Here is a 25,475-nt window from a genome sequence, read left to right as displayed (position 1 = left end):
CTGTAGTTTGCAACAGTGCTGTTTCTTTTGTGAAGACAGAAGCAAAGAAAGCATTTAATAACTCTGCCTTACCTTGGTCATCCACCATTGAGTTCCCATTCTCATCCTTTAGGAGTCCTATACAGTCAACCTTTCTTTTTTTAGAGTTAATGTACGTGTAAAACTTTTTTGGGTTAGATTTTATATCCTTAGCGATTTGTTTTTCAGCTTCAATCTTTGCCTGCCTAATTTCTTTTTTACAATTTTTATTGCACTCATTATAATTGCTTAGTGCAGCCTCGGTCCCCTCCTGTTTTAAGACCTTATAGGCATTCTTTTTCCTCTTCATTTTATCTTTAACCTTTCTATTCATCCATAGAGGCCTTTTTTTATTCCTAGACATTTTGTTTCCATATGGGATATACATACTACAGTATTGATTGAGTATAAGTTTTTAAAAGCTTGCCATTTCCCTTCAGTGTCTTCCCCTTGTAGTACATTATCCCAGTTCACCAAACTTAGTGCCTGCCTAATTTGAGTGAACTTTGCTTTTCTAAAATTCATAGTTTTAGTGGTCCCGCTGCCCCGTGGCCTATCAGTCACCAGATCAAACGTTATCATGTTGTGATCACTATTTCCCAAATGTTCTTGAACCTGCACATTTGATACATTATCTGGTCTATTAGAAATGATCAGATCCAGTAACGCATGCCCCCTAGTTGGTTCAGTTACCATTTGAGTCAAGTAATTGTCCTGTAGTGCTGCCAGAAATCTGCTGCTTTTACCAGAATGGGTAGCCTCAATACCCCAGTCAATGTCTGGAAAGTTGAAGTCGCCCATAACTATGACCTCATTTTTACTGGCAGCTTTTTCAATCTGCTGTAGTAATCGCAGTTCTGCAGCTTCATTAATAAGAGGTGGCCTGTAGCATACCCCAATAAGCAATTGGCAACTTTTATTTCCACCATGAATATTTACCCAAACGGACTCCACATCTTCGCAATCTTCCTCCATCTCATCGTTGAGGACAGCTGTAAGAGAATTCTTAACAAAGAGACAAACCCCTCCACCTTTTTTCCCTGTTCTATCCCTCCTAAACACATTGTATCCTTTTAAATTAGCTATCCAGTCATGGCTTTCATCCATCCATGTCTCGGTTATTCCCACAATGTCATAGCCTTTGTCATTCAGAATGAACTCTAGTTCGTCTATTTTATTTGCAAGGCTCCGAGCATTGGTTACCATGCACTTTATATTTTTACCACCACATTTACCAATTTTGTTTACATGAAATTGGCTACTTGAATTTTTACCAACCTCCTTAATCTTTACACTGTCCCCACCCCCCTCTCCACCCTCCATAATGATAGGTTCCCACTGTCTTTTTACCTCATCTTGTCTATGTATTGAGACTTTATCCTCCCGCCTCCCCCCAGATCCTAGTTTAAAATCTCCTCCAACCGTTTAGCCATCTTCTCCCCCAATGCAGCTGCACCCTCCCCATTAAGTTGCAGCCCATCCCTGCTGTAGAACCTGTAGCCGACTGCAAAGTCTGCCCAGTTCTCCAGGAACCCAAACCCTTCCTTCCTACACCAATTTCTCAGCCACTTATTTAACTCCCTAAGCTCCCTCTGTCTCTCAGATGTAGCGCGTGGCACTGGCAGTATTTCAGAAAACACCACCTTGGAGGTCCTTGCTTTAAGTTTATCTCCAAGTACCTGAAAATCCTTTTTGAGGACCTTCCATCTCCCACTAACTTTGTCATTGGTGCCAATGTGTACCATGACAGCCGGGTCTTCCCCAGCCCCACCCAGTAATCTGTCAATTCTTTCCGGTTTTTATTTTGGCAGATAGATGGTTCGATAGATAATTTCCGACATGTCGATCTTATTTTCGATTTGTTTTTCTGATCAATTTCTCATAGAAGTGAATGGAAATAGATAAGAAAATCGAGCAGGAAAACAAATTGAAAATCGATCGGACGGAAAATCGACCGTAAAAACGCATTGTGTATTACCAGCATTAGCCATGTTTAATGTTTTGGAGCAAAAATTAATTTTTGAGTTCTATACCACTTTAAATTATTTCAGCCTTAGATGTCTCTTTAAGCTCATAATTTCTGCTTATTGGTCCAATTATAGGCTACATAAATTTTCCGTTAAATTGACATTTTCATCCACTTACAATTAAAATCATCTCATTGATCAGCGCTGCTGTGTATAAAGCTATTCTCACAATGCATGGATTGGCTTTCCTGCAGTGATGTGTTTGAGGATTGCTTCTTCCACACAGGGGAGCGGTAGTTGGAAGTTCCTTCTGTTTTTATGTGTTTAGAAGTGAAACTATACTTACCAGGACTTTTTTTTTTTTTTTTTCATTAGAGGGTGTTTTTTGTTGCATGTGGCCATCACCATGACTTAACCACTTCAGTGTCAGAATTCTTGGGCCCCTTAACCACTTCAGGACCACAGTCTTTTCGCCCCTTAAGGACCAGAGCCTTTTTCTCCATTCAGACCACTGCAGCTTTCACGGTTTAATGCTCGGTCATACAACCTACCACCTAAATGAATTTTACCTCCTTTTCTTGTCACTAATACAGCTTTCTTTTGATGCTATTTGATTGCTGCTGCGAGTTTTACTTTTTATTATATTCATCAAAAAAGACATGAATTTTGTCAAAAAAATGACTTTTTTAACTTTCTGTGCTGACATTTTTCAAATAAAGTAAAATTTCCTATACATTTGAGCGCGAAAGTTATTCTGCTACATGTCTTTGATAAAAAAAAAACCATTCAGTGTATATTTATTGGATTGGGTAAAAGTTATAGCGTTTACAAACTATGGTGCCAAAAGTGAATTTTCCCATTTTCAAGCATCTCTGACTTTTCTGCGCACCTGTCAGGTTTCATGAGGGGCTAAAATTCCAGGATAGTCCAAATACCCCCCAAATGACCCCATTTTGGAAAGAAGACATCCCAAAGTATTCAGTGAGAGGCATGGTGAGTTCATAGAAGATTTTATTTTTTGTCACAAGTTAGCGGAAAATGACACTTTGTGACAACAACAACAAAAAAAAAAGTTTCCATTTCTTCTAACTTGCGACAAAAAAAAAATGAAATCTGCCACGGACTCACTATGCTCCTCTCTGAATACCTTGAAGTGTCTACTTTCCAAAATGGGGTCATTTGTGGGGTGTGTTCACTGTCCTGGCATTTTGGGGGGTGCCTAATTGTAAGCACCCCTGTAAAGCCTAAAGATGCTCATTGGACTTTGGGCCCCTTAGCGCAGTTAGGCTGCAAAAAAGTGCCACACATGTGGTATTGCCGTACTCAGGAAAAGTAGTATAATGTGTTTTGGGGTGTATTTTTACACATACCCATGCTGGGTGGGAGAAAAATCTCCGTAAATGACAATTTTTTTATTTTTTTTACACACAATTGTCTATTTATAGAGATATTTCTCCCACTCAGCATGGGTATGTGGAAAAATACACCCCAAAACACATTATACTACTTCTCCTGAGTACGGCAATACCACATGTGTGGCACTTTTTTGCACCCTAACTGCGCTAAGGGGCCCAAAGTCCAATGAGTACCTTTAGGATTTCACAGGTCATTTTGAGAAATTTCGTTTCAAGACTACTCCTCACGGTTTAGGGCCCCTAAAATGCCAGGACAGTATAGGAACCCCACAAATTACCCCATTTTAGAAAGAAGACACCCCAAGGTATTCCATTAGGAGTATGGTGAGTTCATAGAAGATTTTTTTTTTTTTGTCACAAGTTAGCGGAAATTGATGTTAATTGTTTTTTTTCACAAAGTGTCATTTTCCGCTAACTTGTGACAAAAAATAAAATCTTCTATGAACTCACCATACTCCTAACGGAATACCTTGGGGTGTCTTCTTTCTAAGATGGGGTCATTTGTGGGGTTCCTATACTGCCCTGGCATTTTAGGGGCCCTAAACCGTGAGGAGTAGTCTTGAAACCAAATGTCGCAAAATGACCTGTGAAATCCTAAAGGTACTCATTGGACTTTGGGCCCCTTAGCGCACTTAGGGTGCAAAAAAGTGCCACACATGTGGTACCGCCGTACTCAGGAGAAGTAGTATAATGTGTTTTGGGGTGTATTTTTACACATACAGATGCTGGGTGGGAGAAATATCTCTGTAAATGACAATTATTTGATTTTTTTTACACACAATTGTCCATTTACAGAGAGATTTCTCCCACCCAGCATGGGTATGTATAAAAATACACCGCAAAACACATTATACTACTTCTTCTGAGTACGGCGATACCACATGTGTGACACTTTTTTGCAACCTAGGTGCGCTAAGGGGCCTAACGTCCTATTCACAGGTCATTTTGAGGCATTTGGATTCTAGACTACTCCTCACGGTTTAGGGCCCCTAAAATGCCAGGGCAGTATAGGAACCCCACAAGTGACCCCATTTTAGAAAGAAGACACCCCAAGGTATTCCGTTAGGGGTATGGTGAGTTCATAGAAGATTTTATTTTTTGTCACAAGTTAGTGAAAAATGACACTTTGTGAAAAAAACAATAAAAATCCAATTTCCTCTAACTTTTGACAAAAAATAAAATATTCTATGAACTCATCATACACCTAACAGAATACCTTGGGGTGTCTTCTTTCTAAAATGGGGTCACTTGTGGGGTTCCTATACTGCCCTGGCATTTTACGGGCCCAAAACTGTGAGTAGTCTGGAAACCAAATTTCTCAAAATGACTGTTCAGGGGTATAAGCATCTGCAAATTTTGATGACAGGTGGTCTATGAGGGGGCAAATTTTGTGGAAGCGGTCATAAGCAGGGTGGCCTCTTAGATGACAGGATGTATTGGGCCTGATCTGATGGATAGGAGTGCTAGGGGGGTGACAGGAGGTGATTGATGGGTGTCTCAGGGGGCGGTTAGAGGGGAAAATAGATGCAATAAATGCACTGGGGACGTGATCGGAAGGGGGTCTGAGGGGGATCTGACGGTTTGGCCGAGTGATCAGGAGCCCACACGGGGAAAATTAGGGCCTGATCTGATGGGTAGGTGTGCTAGGGGGTGACAGGAGGTGATTGATGGGTGTCTCAAGGTGTGATTAGAGGGGGGAAATAGATGCAAGCAATGCACTGGCGAGGTGATCAGGGCTGGGGTCTGAGGGCGTTCTGAGGTGTGGGCGGGTGATTGGGTGCCCACAAGGGGCAGATTAGGGTCTAATCTGATGGGTAACAGTGACAGGTAGTGATAGGGGGTGATTGATGGGTAATTAGTGGGTGTTTAGAGGAGAGAAGATCTGCGGGCGATCTATTGGTGTGGGTGGGTGATCAGATTGCCCGCAAGGGGCAGGTTAGGGGCTGTTTGATGGGTGGCAGTGACAGGGGGTGATTGATGGGTGGCAGTGACAGGGGGTGATTGATGGGTGATTGACAGGTGATCAGTGGGTTATTACAGGGAATAACAGATGTAAATATTGCACGGGCGAATTGATAAGGGGGGGTCTGAGGGCAATCTGAGCGTGTGGGCGGGTGATTGGGTGCCCGCAAGGGGCAGATTAGGGTCTAATCTGATGGGTAACAGTGACAGGTGGTGATAGGGGGTGATTGATGGGTAATTAGTGGGTGTTTAGAGGAGATAAGAGATGTAAACAATGGATTTGGGAGGTGATCTGATGTCGGATCTGCGGGCGATCTATTGGTGTGGGTGGGTGATCAGATTGCCCGCAAGGGGCAGGTTAGGGGCTGATTGATGGGTGGCAGTGACAGGGGGTGATTGATGGGTGGCAGTGACAGGGGGTGATTGATGGGTGATTGACAGGTGATCAGTGGGTTATTACAGGGAATAACAGATGTAAATATTGCACGGGCGAATTGATAAGGGGGGGTCTGAGGGCAATCTGAGCGTGTGGGCGGGTGATTGGGTGCCCGCAAGGGGCAGATTAGGGTCTAATCTGATGGGTAACAGTGACAGGTGGTGATAGGGGGTGATTGATGGGTAATTAGTGGGTGTTTAGAGGAGATAAGAGATGTAAACAATGGATTCGGGAGGTGATCTGATGTCGGATCTGCGGGCGATCTATTGGTGTGGGTGGGTGATCAGATTGCCCGCAAGGGGCAGGTTAGGGGCTGATTGATGGGTGGCAGTGACAGGGGGTGATTGACGGGTGATTGACGGGTGATTGACGGGTGATTGACAGGTGATTGACAGGTGATCAGGGGGGATAGATGCATACAGTACACGGGGGGGGGGGGGGGTCTGGGGGGGGGGTCTGGGGAGAATCTGAGGGGTGGGGGGGTGATCAGGAGGGAGTAGGGGGCAGATTAGGGACTTAAAAATAAAATAGCGTTGACAGATAGTGACAGGGAGTGATTGATGGGTGATTAGGGGGGTGACTGGGTGCAAACAGTGGTCTGGGGGGTGGGCAGGGGGGGGTCTGAGGGGTGCTGTGGGCGATCAGGGGGCAGGGGAGGGGGAAATCAGTGTGCTTGGGTGCAGACTAGGGTGGCTGCAGCCTGCCCTGGTGGTCCCTCGGACACTGGGACCACCAGGGCAGGAGGCAGCCAGTATAATAGGCTTTGTATACATTACAAAGCCTATTATACTTGTTACATGCGGCGATCCGGGTGCTAGTAACCCGCCGGCGCTTCCGAACGGCCGGCGGGTTACAACGAACGGTGGGCGGAGCCAGTCCCCGGCGGCTGATCGCGTCACGAATGACGCGATCGCCGCACAGACACTCCCGCAGCCGCCCCCGCCGATGGGCGTATTGCGGTCGTTTGGGCCCGGTCTTTGCCGCCGCCCATCGGCTGGGGGCGGTCCTCAAGTGGTTAAAGGGACACTTAAGTCAAACAAAAAAAAATGAGTTTTACTCACCTGGGGCTTCCAATAGCCCCCTGCAGCTGTCCGGTGCCCTCGCCGTCTCCCTCCGATCCTCCTGGCCCCGCCGGCAGCCACTTCCTGTTTCGGTGACAGGAGCTGACAGGCTGGGGACGCGAGTGATTCTTCGCGTTCCTGGCCACAATAGCGCCATCTATGCTGCTATAGCATACATAAAATACCATATAGCAGCATAGAGGGTGCTAATGTGTCTGGGAACGCGAAGAATCACTCGCGTCCCCAGCCTGTCAGCTCCTGTCACCGAAACAGGAAGTGGCTGCTGGTGGGGCCAGGAGGATTGGAGGGAGATGGCGAGAGCACCATACAGTTGCAGGGGGCTATTGGAAGCCCTAGGTGAGTAAAACTCATTTTTTTTGTTTGACTTAAGTGTCCCTTTAACCACTTAAGCCCAACTGGACGAGATTTCTCGTCCAGTTGGGCTGCGCGCACTCCCGCGGGTCGCGCGCGCTCCCGCGGGCCCCCCCGTGCGCGCCCCCGCTGCTGCCCGTTAGCCCACCGATCAGTGAAAGGGATTATAAATCCCTTTCGCTGATCGGACCCCCCCGGAGAAAAGCCGACAGCGTCTCTTCAGACGCTGCAGCTTTTCTGAGCTCTGGGCTCCTTTCTTCTGCCTGGGAGCGAGATCGATCGCTCCCAGGACTTTTTGATTCTGGCCATCTTGTGGCCAAATAGCAAATTGCACCTAAAAAGAAAAATTTTTACAAATAAACATATAAATATATTAAAAAAAACCCTGTTTACCTCCCACACCAAAAAATACCCACATACAAGTTTAACCACTTTACCCCCGCGCGTACGTATTTCTCCGCCCCTTTTTCCATCCTTTAAAAACCAGGGACGGAGAAACACGTACTTTCCGCGTTCCCGACGCTGTCCGCGCTCCCGCTCGTAAACACGCCGCCCGCCGCTAGTAAAACCGCCGCCGCCCGCTCGCCCGGAGATCAATGAACGGGAAAATCCATTCCCGTTCGTTGATCTAAGCCCCACAATGACCCGCTGCTCTCCTATGGGCAGCGCGATCATTGTGAGAAGAAACTCACGTGTCCAGCCTCCTTATTCTTCCTCCAAGCTTCCGGAAGGAGGCTTGGAGGTCGCAATAAAGCAAAAAGTTACTGTGGCCATCTTGTGGCCAAATAGTAAACTACACCCTACACATTTTTCACATACAAATAAATGACTTTTACACACAAAATTAACTCATTACCTCCCACACTCCCCATTTTTTTTTTTTTTTGTAATTAAAAAAAAATTCAAAAATTTACAATTAAAAAAAATACATAATTAGTTACCTTAGGGACTGAACTTTTTAAATATTTAAGTCAAGAGGGTATAACACTGTTACTTTATAAACTATGGGCTTGTAATTAGGGATGGACGCAAAACTGAAAAAAATGCACCTTTATTTCCAAATGAAATATTGGCGCCAAACATTGTGATAGGGACATAATTTAAACGGTTTTATAACCGGGACAAAAGGGCACATAAATTTCATGGGTTTTAATTACAGTAGCATGCATTATTTAAAAACTATAATGGCCGAAAACTGAAAAATAATTTTTTTTTCCCCACATTTTTCCTATTTTCCCATTAAAACACATTTAGAAAAAAATAATTCTTGGCATAATGTCCCACCTAAAGAAAGCCTAATTGGTGGCGGAAAAAACAAGATATAGTTCATTTCATTGCGATAAGTAATGATAAAGTTATAGACGAATGAATGGAAGGAGCGCTGAAAGGTGAAAATTGCTCTGGTGGTCAGGGGGTAAAACCCCTCAGTGGTGAAGTGGTTAAAGTAAAAAAAAAAAAAAAAAAATTACAATAATAAAAAAAAAAAAAAAAAACATAAATAGTTACCTAAGGGTCTGAACTTTTTAAATATGCATGTCAAAGGAGTATATCAATATGATTTAATAAATTATGGGCTTCTAAACAGTGATGGACGCAAAACGGAAAAAATGCACCTTTATTTCCAAATAAAATATTGTCGCCATACATTGTGATAGGGACATAATTTTAATGGTGAAATACCCGGGGCATATGGGCAAATACAATACGTGAGTTTTAATTATGGAGGCATGTATTATTTTAAAACTATAATGGCTGAAAACTGAGAAATAATAATAAATTTTTTCCATTTTTTTCTTATTCTTCCTGTTAAAATGCATTTACAGTAAAGTGGCTCTTAGCAAAATATACCACCCACAGAAAGCCTAATTGGTGGCGGAAAAAACAAGATATAGATCAATTAATTGTGATGAGTAGTGATAAAGTTATTGGCAAATGAATGGGGGGTGAAAGTTGCTCGGATGTAAAAAAATTTCAACCCTTCGGGCTTAAGTGGTTAAAGAGGAACTCCAGTGAAAATAATGTAATAAAAAAAATTGCTTAATTTTTACAATTTATGCATAAATGATTTAGTCAGCGTTTGACCGTTGTAGAATCTTTTTTTTCTCCTTGATTTACATTCTGACATTTATCACATGGTGACATTTTTACTGCTGGCAGGTGATGTCACTGTAAGGAGATGCTGCTTGCTTTTTTGGCATTTGGAAACAGCTGTTATTTCCCACAATGCAACAAGGCTCCCAAAGTGTGATGTCAGAACCATGGTCCTGACATCACACTCGGAGGGGTTTCACCACAATATCAGCCATACAGAGTCCCCTGATGATCTGTGAAAATGTAAAGTTTTCTCATAGGAAAGGGGGTATCAGCTACTGATTGGGATGAAGTTCATTTCTTGGTTACAGTTTCTCTTTAATGACCAGAGACTTTTTGGTAATAAAGCAGAACTCACCGACATCATGCCGCATGGCCCTGTCTTTCTTGCCTTCCGCGCCGCTCTCCCGCCGCTGCAGCTCACTCGCTCTGCCGTGGGTATGACGACAGAGCTCCATGAGACGGTCAGGAGCAGATTTCATTGGCTTATGACCAGTGATCCTGACCGGATAACGGAGCTCTGCTGTCATTGACTTCTGATCGAGTAGGCTGAAATCTACACCCTGGCGGGGGTAACAGGCCCCAACCGTGGGATATACAGTATTTCAGTTACTGTGGTCTAGAAGCGGTTATTAATGGGCCACTATCATGAAACATTTTAGAATCTGAAGTTCTTGTATACAGAAGTATAAAATAGAGATTTGTTCCAGAATAAAATGCATTATAAATGTATTTTTATATATGTTGCTGTCCCTGACAGTTGTTAAATCTTGTTTTGGACTAGTCCATCTCCTCATGGGGGATTCTCAGCGGTTTTTCAAAAGCAATTAGTGAATGGCAGCTTCTTAAAGAGAATCTGTATTGTTAAAATCGCTCAAAAGTAAACATACCAGTGCGTTAGGGGACATCTCCTATTACCCTCTGTCACAATTTCGCCGCTCCTCGCCGCATTAAAAGTGGTTAAAAACAGTTTTAAAAAGTTTGTTTGTAAACAAACAAAATGGCCACCAAAACAGGAAGTAGGTTGATGTACAGTATGTCCACACATAGAAAATACATCCATACATAAGCAGGCTGTATACAGCATTCCTTTTGAATCTCAAGAGATCATTTGTGTGTTTCTTTCCCCCATGCACTGAAGTTTCAGGCTGCTCTTTTCTTCTTGCAAACAGCTTTGCCCTTATCTGTAATTCCTCAGTATGTGAAAGCCCAGCCAGCTCAGAGGACGATTTATCCAGCTGATTAGAGCAGCCTCTCTCTTCTCTCTTATCTAAATAATACACAGGCAGTGTGCATAGAGGGGCCAGAAAGGGTGAGTTCATAGCAGAACCACAACAGTGAAGAACTTGGCAGCCTTCCAGACACAGGCCTACAAGTCTGACAGGGGAAAGATACATTGATTTATTACAGAGACTGTCATAGTAGAAAGTGCTGCAGTTAGCCAGAACACATTAGAATAGCTTTTGGAACATGTAGGATGATAAAAAACAGGATGCAATTTTTGTTACGGAGTCTCTTTAAAATAGTGTATAATGAGATCAGCTGGTATAGATCCTTTCCAGGGAATGCTTTTGTAAAGAATAAAGACAATACTGAGAATCCCCCATGAAGAGATGGACTAGTCCAAACACTGTCAGATCTGTCAGATTGTTACTACTGTAAATGACAGCAACTTTGGGAAAAGTCATTTATAGTGTATTTTAATCTGGGACAATGATTCTTATAGGTATTTGTTCACATGCATTTTACAGTTTTTCACAGTAGTGGTCCTGTAACTGAGTACTTGGTGTGAAACGTGACTCCCTTCTGTAAGAACAACCATATTACAGACCTGTGAAAATGTTAATGGGTCTTGTTTCCTGTGTTCCCCATGTGAGTATTGGTAGCCACTGGCACAAGGCTGAGAGGGGAGGTTGTGGACAGACTGAGAGCATAGAAAGCAGGGCAGTTTCTAGGCTAAGTTACACCCAGAGCGAGGGTGTAAAAATTGTGCCACAACCCACCACTGTGGACTCTCGAACCCTTTCTCTTCAGGGACAGTCACACAGCCACAGGTCACAAGTAGATCTGCCTACTTACTAGGGACCAGCCGCTCATCCAGGAGGAAGCAGGGACCAGGAGAACACACAGACGAAGAGAGCCTGGAAAGCCAACTCCTCCATAGGCGCCGCGCACTGACAGCCTGCAGTACCGCTACAAGACATCAGGTGTCATCACGCGGTGGTGACGTGATGATAACTTGACGTCTGACGCAGGTAGTCTAGGAGAAGTCAAGGAAGGTGATCTTTTTTTCTTCAATTAGGCTGCACCGCATGTCACCAGCTCCTTAGCGGTTATGTCCTTCGGCCTGTGCCCCCCTTCTTCTACTTGCTGGTCTGCGCCCAGGGCGGTCGCCCTGCCGGCACTGCCCAAGAAACGGCCCTGATAGAAAGCAGGAGAGGATGTTAAGGATGGTCAATCAGATGCCAATGATTACAAGTTGATGCAAATGCTATGCAGTTGGTAATACAAGGGCATAAAACATGCATCCATCAATTTGGACTTGTATGAATCTCATTAACACTCCCCCCCCCCCCCCCCCCCCCCCACGTAGCCGAGTGACAAGTTGTGGTTGTAACATGTGACTCTGGCTCCCCCTGCAGGTACACTCCACGCACTACAGTTCTGCAGTCCCAGACTGTGTTTTTCAAGCGAGGACTGACCCAGCACTTCTCCATTCCGGCATTCAAAATAGACTTCAGTGACTGGAAGGACGAGGAGGTAAGCCGGGCAGGGGGTCTTTCTCTGGGCAAGGGGCTAGATGGTCAACATGGCATGATGAGACAAACGTGTATGTACAGTGCCGAGCACACACATAACTAGGCTGAGTTCCTCGGCTTCTTTTTCTGTCTGAAAGAGTTAATAAAGACCTGAAGTAAAAAAAACAAACACAAAACTTATCAGATAATGAATTGTATGTGTAGTAAGAAAAGAGTATCATGTTGCTTTTATATTGTGCTTTTCTCCTGGTGGACTCAAAGCACCAGAGCTGCAGCCACTAGGGGGCGCTCTATAGGCAGTAGCAGTGTTAGGCCAGAGCTGCAGCCACTAGGGGGCGCTCTATAGGCAGTAGCAGTGTTAGGCCAGAGCTGCAGCCACTAGGGGGCGCTCTATAGGCAGTAGCAGTGTTAGGCCAGAGCTGCAGCCACTTGGGGGTGCGCTATAGGCAGTAGCAGTGCTAGGCCAGAGCTGCAGCCACTAGGGGGCGCTCTATAGGCAGTAGCAGTGTTAGGCCAGAGCTGCAGCCACTAGGGCGCGCTCTATAGGCAGTAGCAGTGTTAGGGCAGAGCTGCAGTCACTAGGGGGCGCTCTATAGGCAGTAGCAGTGTTAGGGCAGAGCTGCAGTCACTAGGGGGCGCTCTATAGGCAGTAGCAGTGTTAGGCCAGAGCTGCAGCCACTTGGGGGTGCTCTATAGGCAGTAGCAGTGCTAGGCCAGAGCTGCAGCCACTAGGGGGTGCTCTATAGGCAGTAGCAGTGTTAGGCCAGAGCTGCAGCCACTAGGGGGCGCTCTATAGGCAGTAGCAGTGTTAGGGCAGAGCTGCAGCCACTAGGACGCTCTATAGGCAGTAGCAGTGTTAGGCCAGAGCTGCAGCCACTAGGGGGCGCTCTATAGGCAGTAGCAGTGTTAGGCCAGAGCTACAGCCACTAGGGGGCACTCTATACGCAGTAGCAGTGTTAGGGAGTCTTGCCCAAGAATTCCTACTGGATAGGTACAGCTTACTGAACAGGAGAAGCCGAGATTCAAACCCTGGTCTCCTGTGTCAGAGGCGGAGCCCTTAACCGGTACACTATCCACCACTGAAAAGCACTTTAAAAATGTTGGCGTACAGGATTATGAATTTTGGCTTTGAATAGGGAAGCTTTATTGAAAGGACACCCAAGTTGAAAATAAACGAATGAAATAAACAATTGTATCTATCTATCTTCTCCTAAACGTGACCTTTTTAAGATATCCCACAGTTTTTATTTTATAAGTCTACTTTTTAAGTTTTTACTGTTTTGTTTTTGCTCAATGACACATTCATTGAAAAATGCCAGAGCTAAAATGTATGAACTATTGACCCCTTTTTATCTCTTTCCTGCTCTCAGAAGCCATTTTCTGCTAGGAAAGTGTTTTTATAGTTGTATTTTCTTATCAGTGAGGGTCACACTGTATTCTGACCCAGTCCTGACTCAGACAGGAACTGCCACTTACCGTATTTTTCGCCGTATAAGACGCACTTTTTCTTCCCCAAAATGTTGGGGGAAAAGTGGGTGCGTCTTATGCGGCGAAGGTACGGATTTCGGGATGCAGAGGTGCGCAGGGAAGCACTATATACATTACCTGCTCCTGCCGCCGCGCTCCTGGCTCCAATCCTGGCTCCCCGATCCTCTTCTTCCATCTACCGCTGCCCGCTGCTGCCCCCGCCGAACATCGCTGGCCGGTCTTAATTAGCCGCGCAGGGATACACTATCAGCACACCACGTGCGCCGGGGTCACGCATACGCATGTGTGACCCGGCGCACACTGATAGCGTATCCCTGCGCGGATAATTAGGACCGGCCAGCGTTGTTCGGCGGCATGCGTGACCCCGACACGTGGTGTGCTGATAGCGTATCCATGCGGCTAAGACCGGCCAGCGATGTTCGGCGGGGGCAGCAGCGGGCAGCGGTAGATGGAAGAAGAGGATCGGGGAGCCAGGAGCGCGGCGGCAGGAGCAGGTAATGTATGTGTACTCACGCTACCTGCACAGGGGGACACCGGCACTGGAGGACACACGGACAACGGGGCCACAGGCACAGGGGACGCTACCACAGGGGACACTGCTACAACAGGGGGACACTGCCACAAGAGGGGGACACTGGCACAACAGGGGGACACTGGCACAACAGGGGGACACTGGCACAACAGGGGGACACTGCCACAACAGGGGGACATTGCCACAGGGGACACTGGCACAATAGGGGACACTGGCACAGGGGACACTGGCACAATAGGGGACACTGCCACAACAGGGGGACACTGCCACAACAGGGGGACGGGGGACACTGGCACAGGGGGCTGCAGGCAGAACAGGGGGACACAGCAGGCAGAACAGGGGGACACAGCAAGCACAGGGGGACACAGCAGGCAGCACAGGGGGACACAGCAGGCAGAACAGGGGGACACAGCAGGCACAGGGGGACACAGCAGGCACAGGGGGACACAGCAGGCACAGGGAGACACAGCACAGGGGGGCACAGCAGGCACAGGGGGACACAGCACATAACACTGTCCCCATATGTGGTGTAATAGTATGTAATGTAACTGGAAAGGGGGAGGTAAAAAGTCCTTAAGACACCCCTGCATCATAGACACACCTAGGTTTAGTTTTTTCTTTTTTTCCTGATTTTTTGCCCTTTAAATCTGGGTGCGTCTTATATGCCGGAGCGTCTTATACGGCGAAAAATACGGTACATACCTGATATTTACCTCTTTCAGACAGAGAAAAAAAGGAACACCTCATAGTTATTTGTGTGCTGGGCACTGTACATACACATCTCTATCTCATCATGTCACATGTCACTCGGGTATCCGTTAAATCTCTGATTAGTGAACAGCATTTTTCATCCCGTCCTCTGCTGTGACGATCCGCGTGCGTCAGTGTTTTCTCCTCTGCCGTGACGATCCGCGTGCGTCAGTGTTTTCTCCTCTCCTGATGGGCGTGTTCTTCTGTTCCCTGCAGCTGAACTTTGATCTGGACAGAGGGGTGATCCCGCTGGTGGTCCAGGCTGTGGTCGCAGAGGGCGGAGGTAAGGGAACAAAGCTCTCCATTATACGTGTAATGTCTGCGTGCAGCAAATTATCTCTGCTGTGCAACAAGCCTTTATGATGTCTCACGACCTCTCTCTCCCCCACAGAAGGATCTGGACACGCCCACGTGCTGCTCGCTGCTTTCGAAAAGGTGAGGAAATGTCGTTTACCCATAATTCCCTCTGCTCCCTCATATCTGTCTGATGCCTACAACAGTTCAACCCACACACCCTCGGTATTCCCAAAGATCTGTCTTACAGTTGACTTCAAGCCAAATCATCAGGGTGTCTGACATTGATGTTCCAAAAACAGTACAGCAAGATTGGCACTTTCCTTAATTTTCACAATTTTATTGATGCACAGTCAGCCAGTGTTTCGGCTCTCTCGGGTCCCTTCTTCAGGATAAAACAAATCTGTCACATCAGTTATATAATAACCATCAAGGCATTTGCTGCAACACTTTCTGACTTGCGTTGTACTGTTGAATATGTTTGTGTGGCCACGCTACTGTCCGTGTACAAGCGTGGCCACGCTACTGTCCGTGTACAAGCGTGGCCACGCTACTGTCCGTGTACAAGCGTGGCCACGCTACTGTCCGTGTACAAGCGTGGCCACGCTACTGTCCGTGTACAAGCGTGGCCACGCTACTGTCCGTGTACAAGCGTGGCCACGCTACTGTCCGTGTACAAGCGTGGCCACGCTACTGTCCGTGTACAAGCGTGGCCACGCTACTGTCCGTGTACAAGCGTGGCCACGCTACTGTCCGTGTACAAGCGTGGCCACGCTACTGTCCGTGTACAAGCGTGGCCACGCTACTGTCCGTGTACAAGCGTGGCCACGCTACTGTCCGTGTACAAGCGTGGCCACGCTACTGCCCGTGTACAAGCGTGGCCATACTGCACTTGCTTGAGTGTGGTCCGTGCCTGCATAATAACGTGAGGCTACTCATGCATGGCTTTTTCCTACGTATCGACGTGTTTGCAGCTGCCGAGATCATACTGGTGCATGCGCAGTGCAGCTGCATTCATACATGGGCGGGAGCACGACCGCAAAGGAGAGGAGGATCCCAGCCAGCAGTGGTGGGGCTGAGGAGGACATCCAGAGCTTTCCCACTAATTAGGCGGGTGCCTAACGTTTCCTTTTTTTTTTTTTTTTTTTGTACTTAAAGGTTTGCTTTAAAGAGGCCCTGTAGTGAGACATGGTAGAATGTAATACAGTTCTTACATACATTCATTATCCAGGTGTCCGCATCAGAAACACTTCCTATATCTATCTATATATTGCTGTAAATTGGTATGGAGGCCCCCCTCCCAGTGATGTCACAGCCTAGGCTGTGATGTCACGCACCTTTCTGCCTCAGAGCACTCTGGGAGATAATGTGATATTCCTGCTCAGGAATTTAAAAAAAAAAAGTAAAAAATCCAATTCACTTTGCCAGTAGTAAAGATTCTGGTAACACTGATAGATTTCAGAATGTAAATTGGGGTGAAGTAAGGTTTTACAATGGGCAAACAGTTACTACATTTATAAATGAATATTGTTAGAAAGAAGCCATTATATTTGTTAAGTTATATTTAGTAAAGTTACTCTTTAAAGAGTCCCTGCCACGTGTTGTCTGTATCCCCATTGTAGAGCTTTGTCCCATACTTCCTGTGATTCCAATTTTACATGGTGACACAGGACAATAAGACCACAAATGAGGCATCTCTGCACTGCCCAAAACTACAATAACTATTTTCCTGGAATTGTCCATTTAATATTTTCTTACTTAAAAATACTTTGAAATATTTTTATTTAAAGTAAATCTGTAACAAAAAAGTGGGGGGCAGGGGATGTCCTTGTCAGCGTGGACACATGCGCAGTAACGTCTCTCCGCTTGGACTCCGGTGGGAATCGCCGAGCGTGATCGTGTCCGCTGTTACTACGCATATAATTGCTCTCCAATGATGTGACCCTGCTTGGTGTGGCAAACACGCCAGGTTGTTCCGCTTCACTGTCTCATGACGGGTTATTTCCTATTGCAGCACGTGGATGGCAGCTACTCTGTGAAGCCTCTGAAACAGAAACAGATCGTGAGTATCATTTCCTATCTTATAGGCTTTGCCATATTCTGCCTGCACTCATTACTCATGTTACAGATCTAGGCGGTGACTGCCCTGCAGCTGTACAGCAGCCACGGTTCCCAGCATGCTCTGCAACGGGATAACTGCAAACTGGTCTGAGATAGGAGGGGGATCTTCTGAAATCCATTGGGCCCTTTGGAATCGCTGTGGTTTTCCTTAAAGGGGAACTGAAGTAAGAGGTATGCGGAGGCTGCCATATTTATTTCCTTTTAATTAATACCAGTTGCCTGGCAGCCCTGCTGGTCTATTTCTCTGCAGTAGTATCTGAATAACACTAGAGCTAGTCTTGTCAGATCTGACTTTTAAGTCTGAAACACCTGATCTGCTGCATGCTTGTTCAGGGGCTATGGCTAATAGTATTAGAGGCAGGGGATCAGCAGGGCTGCCAGGCAACTGGTATTGCTTATAGGAAATAAACATGGCAGCCTCCATATACCTCTCTCCTCAGTTCCCTCTACTTTAGATCCCAGTGAATGGCGTCTGACTTTTCAGATAGATCTGTGCACATTCGCTTGGCCCTTCTGTGCTCTTTTTTTTTTTTTTTTTTGCCTATACAAGTGAAACTTGAAAAATTAGAATATGGTGCAAAAGTCAATTTATTTCAGTAATTCAACTAAAGGTGAAACTCATATATGAAATGCTCATTACATGCAAAGTACGATATTCCAAGTCTTTATTATAATTGATGATTATGGCTTACAGCTTATGAGTACCCCCAAATCAAAATCTCAGTCCATTACAATACAGGTAGCCCCCGACTTACGAATGCCTGACTTATGAACGACGCGCCAATACGAACGGCATGGATTCTGTGTTTCCATGGGAACAATTAAAAAAAAAAAAAACCTTTTTTTCCAAATTGGCCTTGATAGTATTTGAGAAAATAGATTTTTAAAAAATCCAAAGAAAAAATGGCGGTACTTATCCGTTAGCCGGGCGCATCCGGCAGGTGGCGCTGTTGTAGCGAATTTGGATGCGCTGTTGTATCTAATTTGTATCTAATTCCATTCATAGTTACTGAACGTAGTACTGTGTGAATGGAAGCGCCGCAGGTGGCGCTAATTACATTGTTGATACGCACGATACAGTGTGTTAATGGCAAGGAATATACATTGTATTTGAAGTGGCCGGAATGAAAATGAAGGCGGCGGCAATGTAACACATGAAGCCGCCGCCGCCTTCGTCTGTTCTCCCCCTTTGCCCTCTCGCTTCTATACAACCCACAGTCGTTCGTCGCAAGGAAACAAGCAGGCTTCCCTGCCGCGACGAACAACTCTGGGGGGACACGCATGTCCCCGCAGGCTGGCAGCATTGTATACAAGCGAGAGGGCAAAGGGGGAGAACAGACGAAGGCGGCGGCGGCGGCTTCATGTGTTACATTGCCGCCGCCTTCATTTTCATTCCGGCCACTTCAAATACAATGTATATTCCTTGCCATTAACACACTGTATCGTGCGTATCAACAATGTAATTAGCGCCACCTGCGGCGCTTCCATTCACACAGTACTACGTTCAGTAACTATGAATGGAATTAGATACAAATTAGATACAACAGCGCATCCAAATTCGCTACAACAGTGCCACCTGCCGGATGCGCCCGGCTAACGGATAAGTACCAAAATGGCTTTTAAACTTGTACAGTATAAGCAGGTGCAGAGGGCAGAGGTGACACAGAGGGGGACACTGGGAGGCACAGGGGGCAGAAATGGCACAATGTTCTGACTTAAGAACAGATTCAGGTTAAGAACAAACCTACAGTCCCTATCTCATTTGGTAACCGGGGAATGCCTGTATTGTTAAAATGTTCACTATTCTCGGCTCAAAGTGTCACTCTAATCAGCTAATTAACCCGAAACACCTGCAAAGGGCTTCTATTTTATACATTAGTTTCACCTTTTAAAGCGGACCTGAACTCAGAACTTCTCTGATCTAAAACATATATAGTTACATAGTTATTTCGGTTGAAAAAAGACATACGTCCATCGAGTTCAACCAGAGAACAAACATATGCAATAGCATAATAACTTATAAAGAAAATCATTTGTTACATCTGATACAAATCCTGCAATAAAGCTGCAGGTTTTCTACTTCCTGCTTTCATGGAAGCAGACATATTGTTGACATCCAGTGTTTACAAATTTGCTGTTCTGCCTTGTCGGGCACCTGACACAACCGAGAGATCAAATTACAACTTGTGATTAGTCACAGATGAGGGAGAATTAGACAGGCTAAACTCTGTAAATACATACAGGGTGCGTTTCTCTCTGTTTTCCTTCTGTCGTGTGCAAGAGTTCAGCTCCACTTTAAATTGAATTACTGAAATAAATAGAATTTTGCAGCATATTCTAATTTTTCGAGTTTCACCTGTACTTATTCCCTTCACAACCCAATCACCTTCTAATGATTTCATCTGGGGTAGAATTATTATTATTATTAGGAATGGGATGACGAATCCGGCGAATCCACGAATCCCTCGAATATTGGGAAATATTCGAGATTCGTGAATTCGAATCCCGACGCCATTTTTCACTATCCGAATCCGCCGAATCCCGACGATGTATCGCCGCGCTTCCGCCGCTCCCCCCGCTCGCACTCGTCGTCCTCCGACTTCCTCCGCTCGCCCCCCTGCCCGCCCGCATAGTAAGTATCAACTCCCCTATCCAGAGCGGAGCGGCAGACCTCTCGCTGACTTCCTGGTTCCCCCTAGTGACCGGCTTTTACAATGACGTCATCAGTAAAAGCCGGTCCGGCCACTAGGGGGGTGAGTGGAGGAGGCACGGAGGGCCACCTACATGAAGGCCACTATACCTACCTACAGGGCCCTATACCTACCTACCTACCCAAAGGCTCCTATACCTACCTACCTAAAAGCCCCTATACCTACCTACCTAAAGGCCCCTATACCTACCTACCTACCTACATACCTACCTACCTGTACTTAAGGCCCTATACCCTGCTACCTATACTGAAGGTCCCTTTACCTACCTACCTACCTACCTATACTGAAGGCACATGCACCTTACTACCTATACTGAAGGCCCCTATACCTAGTTGCCTACCAATACTGAAAGCACATGTACCGTGCTACCTATACTGAAGGCCCCTATACCTTGCTACCTATACGGAAGGCACACGTACCTTGCTACCTATACGGAAGGCACACGTACCTTGCTACCTATACTGAAGGCCCCTATACCCTGCTACCTATACGGAAGGCACACGTACCTTGCTACCTATACGGAAGGCACACGTACCTTGCTACCTATACTGAAGGCCCATATACCCTGCTACCTATACTGAAGGCCCCTATACCCTGCTACCTATACTGAAGGCCCCTATAGCCTGCTACCTATACTGAAGGCCCCTATACCCTGCTACCTATACTGAAGGCCCCTATACCCTGCTACCTATACTGAAGGCCCCTATACCCTGCTACCTATACTGAAGGCCCATATACCCTGCTACCTATACTGAAGGCAAACGTACCTTGCTACCTATACTGAAGGCCCATATACCCTGCTACCTATACTGAATGCCCCTATACCCTGCTACCTATACTGAAGGCCCCTATACCCTGCTACCTATACTGAAGGCCCATATACCCTGCTACCTATACTGAAGGCAAACGTACCCTGCTACCTATACTGAAGGCCCATATACCCTGCTACCTATACTGAATGCCCCTATACCTTGCTACCTATACTGAAGGCCCCTATAGCCTGCTACCTATACTGAAGGCCCATATACCCTGCTACCTATACTGAATGCCCCTATACCTTGCTACCTATACTGAAGGCCCATATACCTTGCTACCTATACTGAAGGCCCATATACCCTGCTACCTATACTGAAGGCCCATAAACCCTGCTACCTATACTGAATGCCCCTATACCTTGCTACCTATACTGAAGGCCCATATACCCTGCTACCTATACTGAAGGCCCATAAACCCTGCTACCTATACTGAATGCCCCTATACCTTGCTACCTATACTGAAGGCCCCTATACCCTGCTACCTATACTGAAGGCCCATATACCCTGCTACCTATACTGAATGCCCCTATACCTTGCTACCTATACTGAAGGCCCATAAACCCTGCTACCTATACTGAATGCCCCTATACCTTGCTACCTATACTGAAGGCCCCTATACCCTGCTACCTATACTGAAGGCCCATATACCCTGCTACCTATACTGAATGCCCCTATACCTTGCTACCTATACTGAAGGCCCATATACCTTGCTACCTATACTGAAGGCCCATATACCCTGCTACCTATACTGAAGGCCCATATACCCTGCTACCTATACTGAATGCCCCTATACCTTGCTACCTATACTGAAGGCCCCTATAGCCTGCTACCTATACTGAAGGCCCATATACCCTGCTACCTATACTGAAGGCCCATATACCCTGCTACCTATACTGAAGGCCCATAAACCTTGCTACCTATACTGAAGGCCCATATACCTTGCTACCTATACTGAAGGCCCATATACCCTGCTACCTATACTGAAGGCCCATATACCTTGCTACCTATACTGAAGGCCCATATACCTTGCTACCTATACTGAAGGCCCCTATAGCCTGCTACCTATACTGAAGGCCCATATACCCTGCTACCTATACTGAAGGCCCCTATAGCCTGCTACCTATACTGAAGGCCCATATACCCTGCTACCTATACTGAAGGCCCATATACCCTGCTACCTATACTGAAGGCCCATAAACCTTGCTACCTATACTGAAGGCCCATATACCTTGCTACCTATACTGAAGGCCCATATACCCTGCTACCTATACTGAAGGCCCATATACCTTGCTACCTATACTGAAGGCCCATATACCCTGCTGCCTATACTGAAAGCTACCAATATTGAAGGCACCTTTACCTCGCTACCTATGCCTGGGTACCTATACTGCGGGCAACTATACCATGGATCGCACAATTCTTATGTGCAGGATTCGTTAGATTCGGGATTCGAAAGGTTTGAGATATTCGAGAACCTTTTTAGATTCGGATCCGGATTCGAAGAAATTGTGGATACGTCCCATCCCTTATTATTATTATTATTATTATTATTATTATTATTATTATTATGGTTGACTTTTTAAGCACCAACATATTCCGTGACACTATACAGATTAAGGCCCGTTTCCACTGGTCGCATTGCCGCCGCACGGTGTGATCGCACCGCATACACCCGCGGGCAGTTCTGGACACGCCGCAATGCGGCTCAATATAACCGCTATGGGAATAATCAATGAAGTGGCAGTGAAATTGGGGAGAGCAGGACATAAGTTGCCCAGGGAAAACCAAAAAACTGTCAATAAACGCTAGTCAATACAATAGTATATCAAATAATCATATCAAAATGTATTAAGGAAATTACTGAAAACATTAAAAACACATGGGATGGCCACCCCGTCACAACTTATCCACCCAGGCAGTCCCCATACAGTCACATCCATACGCCGGCATCTAACTATAAGATGGAAAATAATCATCCAATGAGCATCAGCATAGGAGAAAAGACGTTGGTACTTCAAAGGACAGGTATGAACCTGTTGTCATCAGGAGGAAGTGGGGGCTGACAAACATGTATAGGCTGGTGTGAGGCAATGACAATATCAACAGCAGGGCATAATGCTATATGCAACGGCAGCGTGAGCACAAGTAGCACATATAGCAAGCATCAAGCATCAGTAGCTCCCACTGTAATGGCGCATCAAACCGCAGCAGACAAACAGCGTGATACTGTTAAGCCAAGCTTAGCTCACCAAATCCATGGACGCTCACTGTGGACAGACTGTCCGCTCCGATGAACCTGAAGGTTTGACAAGCTCCTGATGTCAGCCAGAGGTCGTTGCTGGATGATGTGAAACCGCTATGGGACTCTGATGCGAACTGTGGAAAAAAATGCAACATGCCATCCATAAATTTAGCTGCATCGCGACCGGAAATTTGTGTCAATGGAAACCGTTCCATTAACTAACGTTAGCTGCGATTTGCGTGCGGTGCAATGATCGCACAGCGCCGTGTGTAGTGGAATTGGGTCCTAAGAAACCACATGGGGTACATAATAATATAGACAATGGTATACACCAAATATAGACACTGGTACCTCATACAGGGTTGGTAGCAGGGGCGTAACAATAGACCCGGCAAAGGATGCAGCTGCAGGGGGGCCAGAAGCCACAGGGGGCCCGGTCCTGAGAGACTGACAACTAAGGGCAAGGAGAGAAAAAGCTTTCTGCTCTCTACACAATTGTGTAACACCTCTATAATGCTTGAACTGTAAAGAAATCCTCCAGACACCAAGTTCTTTTTAAGAAATATTTGTATTAAATCATATAGATAAAAAAATTCAGTGACAAAACACATTCATAAACTTCTTCTTAGCAGATGAGTATAGGTAGGCCTCTGTATACATCCGCCTGCTAGGATCAGGGCTAGTTCAGGAAACATATATGTGATACAGTTTATTTGCATTAACTTGCCAGAATTTTCCTCACACAGCGCTCCACTATCTGACACTTCTTCACCGCTGTCTTTTTAAAGTGGACCTGAATTCTTGCACAGGACAGAAGGAAACGTAGAGAAATGTCTGGCGGTTACCTAGCAACATCCAGGATGGGACAGAATATGTGAAGTTGATGATAGTGAATGATCACTTAACATATAAGAAGCACCGCTGTCTCCTCTGTAATTTGTCTGCCAGCTGTTATCACACAATCTCTTTAGACACTGCACTGCAGTCTTCACTCCTTTTCTTTAATCCTGTCACTTGTTTCTCTGTCTCACTCTTGTATGCTTTGCTGTCCTGCTGTCTCTGTGTCACTGTAATGTCTCTGCTGGTTTCTGTTATCTCTCTCTGTTACAGGTACATTTTAATTTCTTTGTCTTTCTTTCTTATTGCTTACTGTTTCTCTTCTGGCTTATCTCTCCAGTATTGCTGCTCTTTACTGGCCTGTAGCTGTGAGTGATCTCTCTCCTCTCCTGTAATGTCTGCAGCTCTCTTTCTCTTCCTTAGTTTAGTTTTCAGTAAGGGTTCACTTGTCTGTGGCTCTGCCTTGCTCAGACTGTCTCACCAATGGCTGGTCTCTTCTTGTGTCTCTCCTCAATTTCCTCACAAATCAAGCGTATTTCTTGCTGCAGTACAGTGTAGTATCGTGACACAATTTATTTCTGCTGCATCATCAGCTCAGTCTCCACGGCTACTTGGCTCCTCCCCCTCCCTAGCCTTCAACTGTAAAAACTCAACTCTTACTTCCTCCCTGCACATGCCCAGCTTCTCTCTCCTCTTTCCTGCTCATGGGCTCCCCCTGGCGGCACCTGCAGGCTCCCTTTACAGCAGCACTTTCCACAAAAAGTCAATGCATCTGTAACCCTTGGTGTGTGTGTCTGTTGCAATGACACACACACAGGGTTACATTTGTTCTAATGACTGCATCTGCTCAGCCACTGAAAACGAATTGTAGTCAAAGATTGGTAGACAGTCCCTATTCAGGGTCCTGTGTACAGTGCCCTGCCCCCAACCTCTCTACCCCTCCTCAAGCGCTGTGTAGTGTAGTAATGCTGGAGAAGGCTGCAGAGCCGGTGCTGCTCCATCAGAGATTGACAGAGTGAGTGTAATAAGCTGAGGCTGGGAGCACACTCGTCTGTCGGTTTTCTGTAAGAGTTTTCTGCACACAATTTGTGTCTGTGTGAAAACATGCACATTTTATCACAGAAGCAAATGTAATTGATAAAGTGCTTCACTGCGGTCTGTTTACCTGTGCAGAAACCGAGGGGTATTTTGGCAGGAGGGGGCCACTTCCAAAGTTTTGCAGGGGGGCCCAGTGCTTTCTAGTTACGTCCGTGGTTGGTAGACATAGTGATTACAGTGATAAATGTAACATGATGGATAAAATGTACAGCAAATTACACCCCATGGAAGGAGATGGCTATAATTCATTCATGATAGTAATAATAATGAAAAGTCAAGCAAAGGCATAACTATTTCCTTCCTGTTCCATCCAGGTGGATCGTGTCAGTTACCTGCTGCAGGAGATCTACGGCATTGAGAATAAGAACAACCAAGAGACCAAGGTGAGCCCATCACACAGATTTATCTGATGCGCCTTCTGCTCCCGTTAAAAGGTGAACTAAATGATCAAATTCTCCTGAAGGCCAAATCATGTGGGATAAAACAGGAAGTGGAGCTGACGCATG

The 25,475-nt window shown here is 45.9% G+C and overlaps 1 protein-coding gene and 1 long non-coding RNA gene across 3 annotated transcripts in view; one reads left to right on the top strand and one right to left on the bottom strand.

Moving 5' to 3' along the window:
• MGRN1 (mahogunin ring finger 1) overlaps positions 1 to 25,475 on the top strand; it is a 66,435-nt gene that overhangs the window by 16,670 nt on the left and 24,290 nt on the right. The window contains exons 6-10 of the mRNA XM_068243584.1: positions 11,965 to 12,082; positions 15,068 to 15,134; positions 15,243 to 15,286; positions 17,160 to 17,207; positions 25,284 to 25,352. Of these exons, the coding sequence (XP_068099685.1) occupies positions 11,965 to 12,082; positions 15,068 to 15,134; positions 15,243 to 15,286; positions 17,160 to 17,207; positions 25,284 to 25,352 (346 nt within the window). The remainder of the gene's footprint in view (positions 1 to 11,964; positions 12,083 to 15,067; positions 15,135 to 15,242; positions 15,287 to 17,159; positions 17,208 to 25,283; positions 25,353 to 25,475) is intronic.
• On the bottom strand, positions 16,911 to 24,692 carry LOC137524092 (uncharacterized). 2 transcript variants are annotated; one of them, XR_011022632.1, is made up of 2 exons: positions 24,185 to 24,692; positions 16,911 to 17,189 (listed from the first exon to the last, which is right to left on the bottom strand). It is a non-coding gene; the product is annotated as an uncharacterized lncRNA (long non-coding RNA). The 2 variants fall into 2 exon arrangements; XR_011022631.1 differs by lacking the exon at positions 24,185 to 24,692 and adding an exon at positions 23,042 to 23,165.

The sequence above is a fragment of the Hyperolius riggenbachi genome, chromosome 7, assembly GCF_040937935.1.
Source record: "Hyperolius riggenbachi isolate aHypRig1 chromosome 7, aHypRig1.pri, whole genome shotgun sequence".
NCBI classification, from domain to species: Eukaryota; Metazoa; Chordata; class Amphibia; order Anura; family Hyperoliidae; genus Hyperolius; species Hyperolius riggenbachi.
Note: the sequence above shows the minus strand (reverse complement) of the source record. Positions and strands in the feature narration are given on the sequence as shown.